At 61.7% G+C, this 2043-nt stretch overlaps 1 protein-coding gene across 1 annotated transcript; it reads left to right on the plus strand.

Moving 5' to 3' along the window:
- The first annotated feature begins 643 nt into the window (after window positions 1–643).
- Window positions 644–1525, plus strand: LOC128273093 (uncharacterized). Its single transcript, XM_053011011.1, has one exon. The coding sequence runs from the start codon at window positions 644–646 to the stop codon at window positions 1523–1525; it is 882 nt and encodes a 293-aa protein (XP_052866971.1).
- The last annotated feature ends 518 nt before the right edge of the window (window positions 1526–2043 follow it).

Raw genomic sequence — 2043 nt, forward strand, 5'->3', positions numbered from 1 at the left:
GTCAAGAGCTATGAGCGACTCTTGGAAAATGCTGCGACATTACCATCATGACCGCGCAGCTCACTGAGGAGAACCACTCCCCCGACCACCCACCCACCCCCACATGTGCATGCGTGTGTGTATGTGTTGTGAGAGCAAGACAGGCTGAGATTGGAGGAAAAAGCGCACCCGAACCCGTTGCGGGATCGTGGCGCCGAGGATCGAGTAACGCCACACGAAGCGAGAGCGCGAAAGAGATGGGGGGCCAAATGAGGCGAGAGGCGTTGGTCCCGGACCGAAACGACGATGCGAAGATGGGGTTCAGGTGGAGCGAAAGCAAGAGAGAGAGAGCGAAGGAAAAGCGGCGTGTGGGCATAATACGCGGTTTCGGCCTCCTCACTCTTAAGGAGGTCCGGGGTCCGTCAGCCCGGGGAGGTCTCACACGACCCCCCGGCGGCGGAAGGAGCCTACCCTCACGCGGTACGCGGCACGTTTATATAAATTGACCGCTCGGCGGTCCGACAGAGCACAGACCTAACGTATCCGTATCACGGTGCACATCGGATCGGTCCGACCGAAAGAAAAAAAAGCCGTAGACTCGCAAGTTCCGTTCCGTTTTTCTCCGTTCCCGCCCCGAGTGTGTGATTCCCGAGTGTGTAGCGCGATGGCCTTCACCTACCGAGTAGCCGCTGTGCTGTGTTTGGCGGCCCTGGCCGTGGCCTTGCCGGCCGAGGAGGTGCGCTCGTCGCGGAACGCGATCAACACCGACAGTGACCTGGTCGGGAGCATCTACAAAGAGTGCCTATCGTCGGACTCGATGTCCTGCGTCAAGTACAAGCTGTTCAGCTTCATCGACCGCGTGATGGCGAAGCGCAGCGTGATCTCGCTCAGCGAGGGCGTCACGATGGTGAAGACGCCGCCGGTCGCCGCCGCCGAGGGTGAAACCACCGAGGGAGCACCGCGCTCGCTGACCGGCGACGAGTCGCTCGAGCAGCTGATCCTGTCACGCGTCCAGTCCTTCCTCTCCACCTACACCATAAAGGTCGATCTGAAGGGTTCGGACATCGTGAGCGCCGTCACATCGACCGGACGTGCCCTGGAGGACGTCTCGGAGAACCTGCTGGAAGGCGAAGAGGAGACCGGTCCGACCGGAGAGGCCCGTGGCAAGAAGAAGAAGGCCGCCAAGATTCTGGGCCCGCTCTTGCTGGCCGTCGCACTGAAGGCGGCCGCCCTCCTGCCGCTGCTCCTTGGAGCGATCGCACTGATCGCCGGCAAGGCGCTGCTGATCGGCAAGATCGCGCTCGTCCTGTCCGCCATCATCGGGCTGAAGAAGCTGCTGTCGCAGGAGAAGCACGTCACGTACGAGGTCGTCGCCCATCCGCACCACTCGACCAGCCACACCTCCAGCCACGGGGACGCGTACGCGCTCGGTGGCTCGTACGGCGGCGGGGACGCCGGCGGCTACAGTGCCAGCTCCGGACACGGCGGCTGGGGCCGCTCGATCCAGGACGCTCAGGACCTCGCGTACGGCGCCCAGAAGCCCTAGAAACCTGCCCCGGTACCTGACTGCAAACGACGCTCAAGCTCGAGGTTTTGCGAGCCGCCGAGCAACCGAAAAGAGGAAGAGGACATCGCCGGACCTTCCCGTCGCCGAACGGACGAAGCGTTCCACCACAACACCACCATACGACACCGGCACACACACACACACACACACACCTACACCTAGAATCGTTCACAGTACCATTCGAATACTCAGCCGCCTAAGCCGCCGCCGTGTTCAAGCAGCCGCCGGCGTGCGCTCATTATTTATTTAATTTATTATACGTCCAGCGAGGGTTTGTTGTTTGTTGCCCACCACCGCTGGGTGGGCCGCGGCCTGCGCGTGTGTTTGTGTGTGTGTGTGTGCGTGTGACATTCGCCTGTAAGCTGCTGCCCCGTCACACAAGGATAACAAGGATCGCCCGCCACAAAACCACAACACCAAAACCCCCGGGGCCCAAACCCCGGGACCTGAGAAGACCTGACGGCGGCTCACGGCTTTCGCATCCTTCTTGTTGTTGC

This window comes from Anopheles cruzii, chromosome 3 (genome assembly GCF_943734635.1).
Source record: "Anopheles cruzii chromosome 3, idAnoCruzAS_RS32_06, whole genome shotgun sequence".
Lineage (NCBI taxonomy): Eukaryota > Metazoa > Arthropoda > Insecta > Diptera > Culicidae > Anopheles > Anopheles cruzii.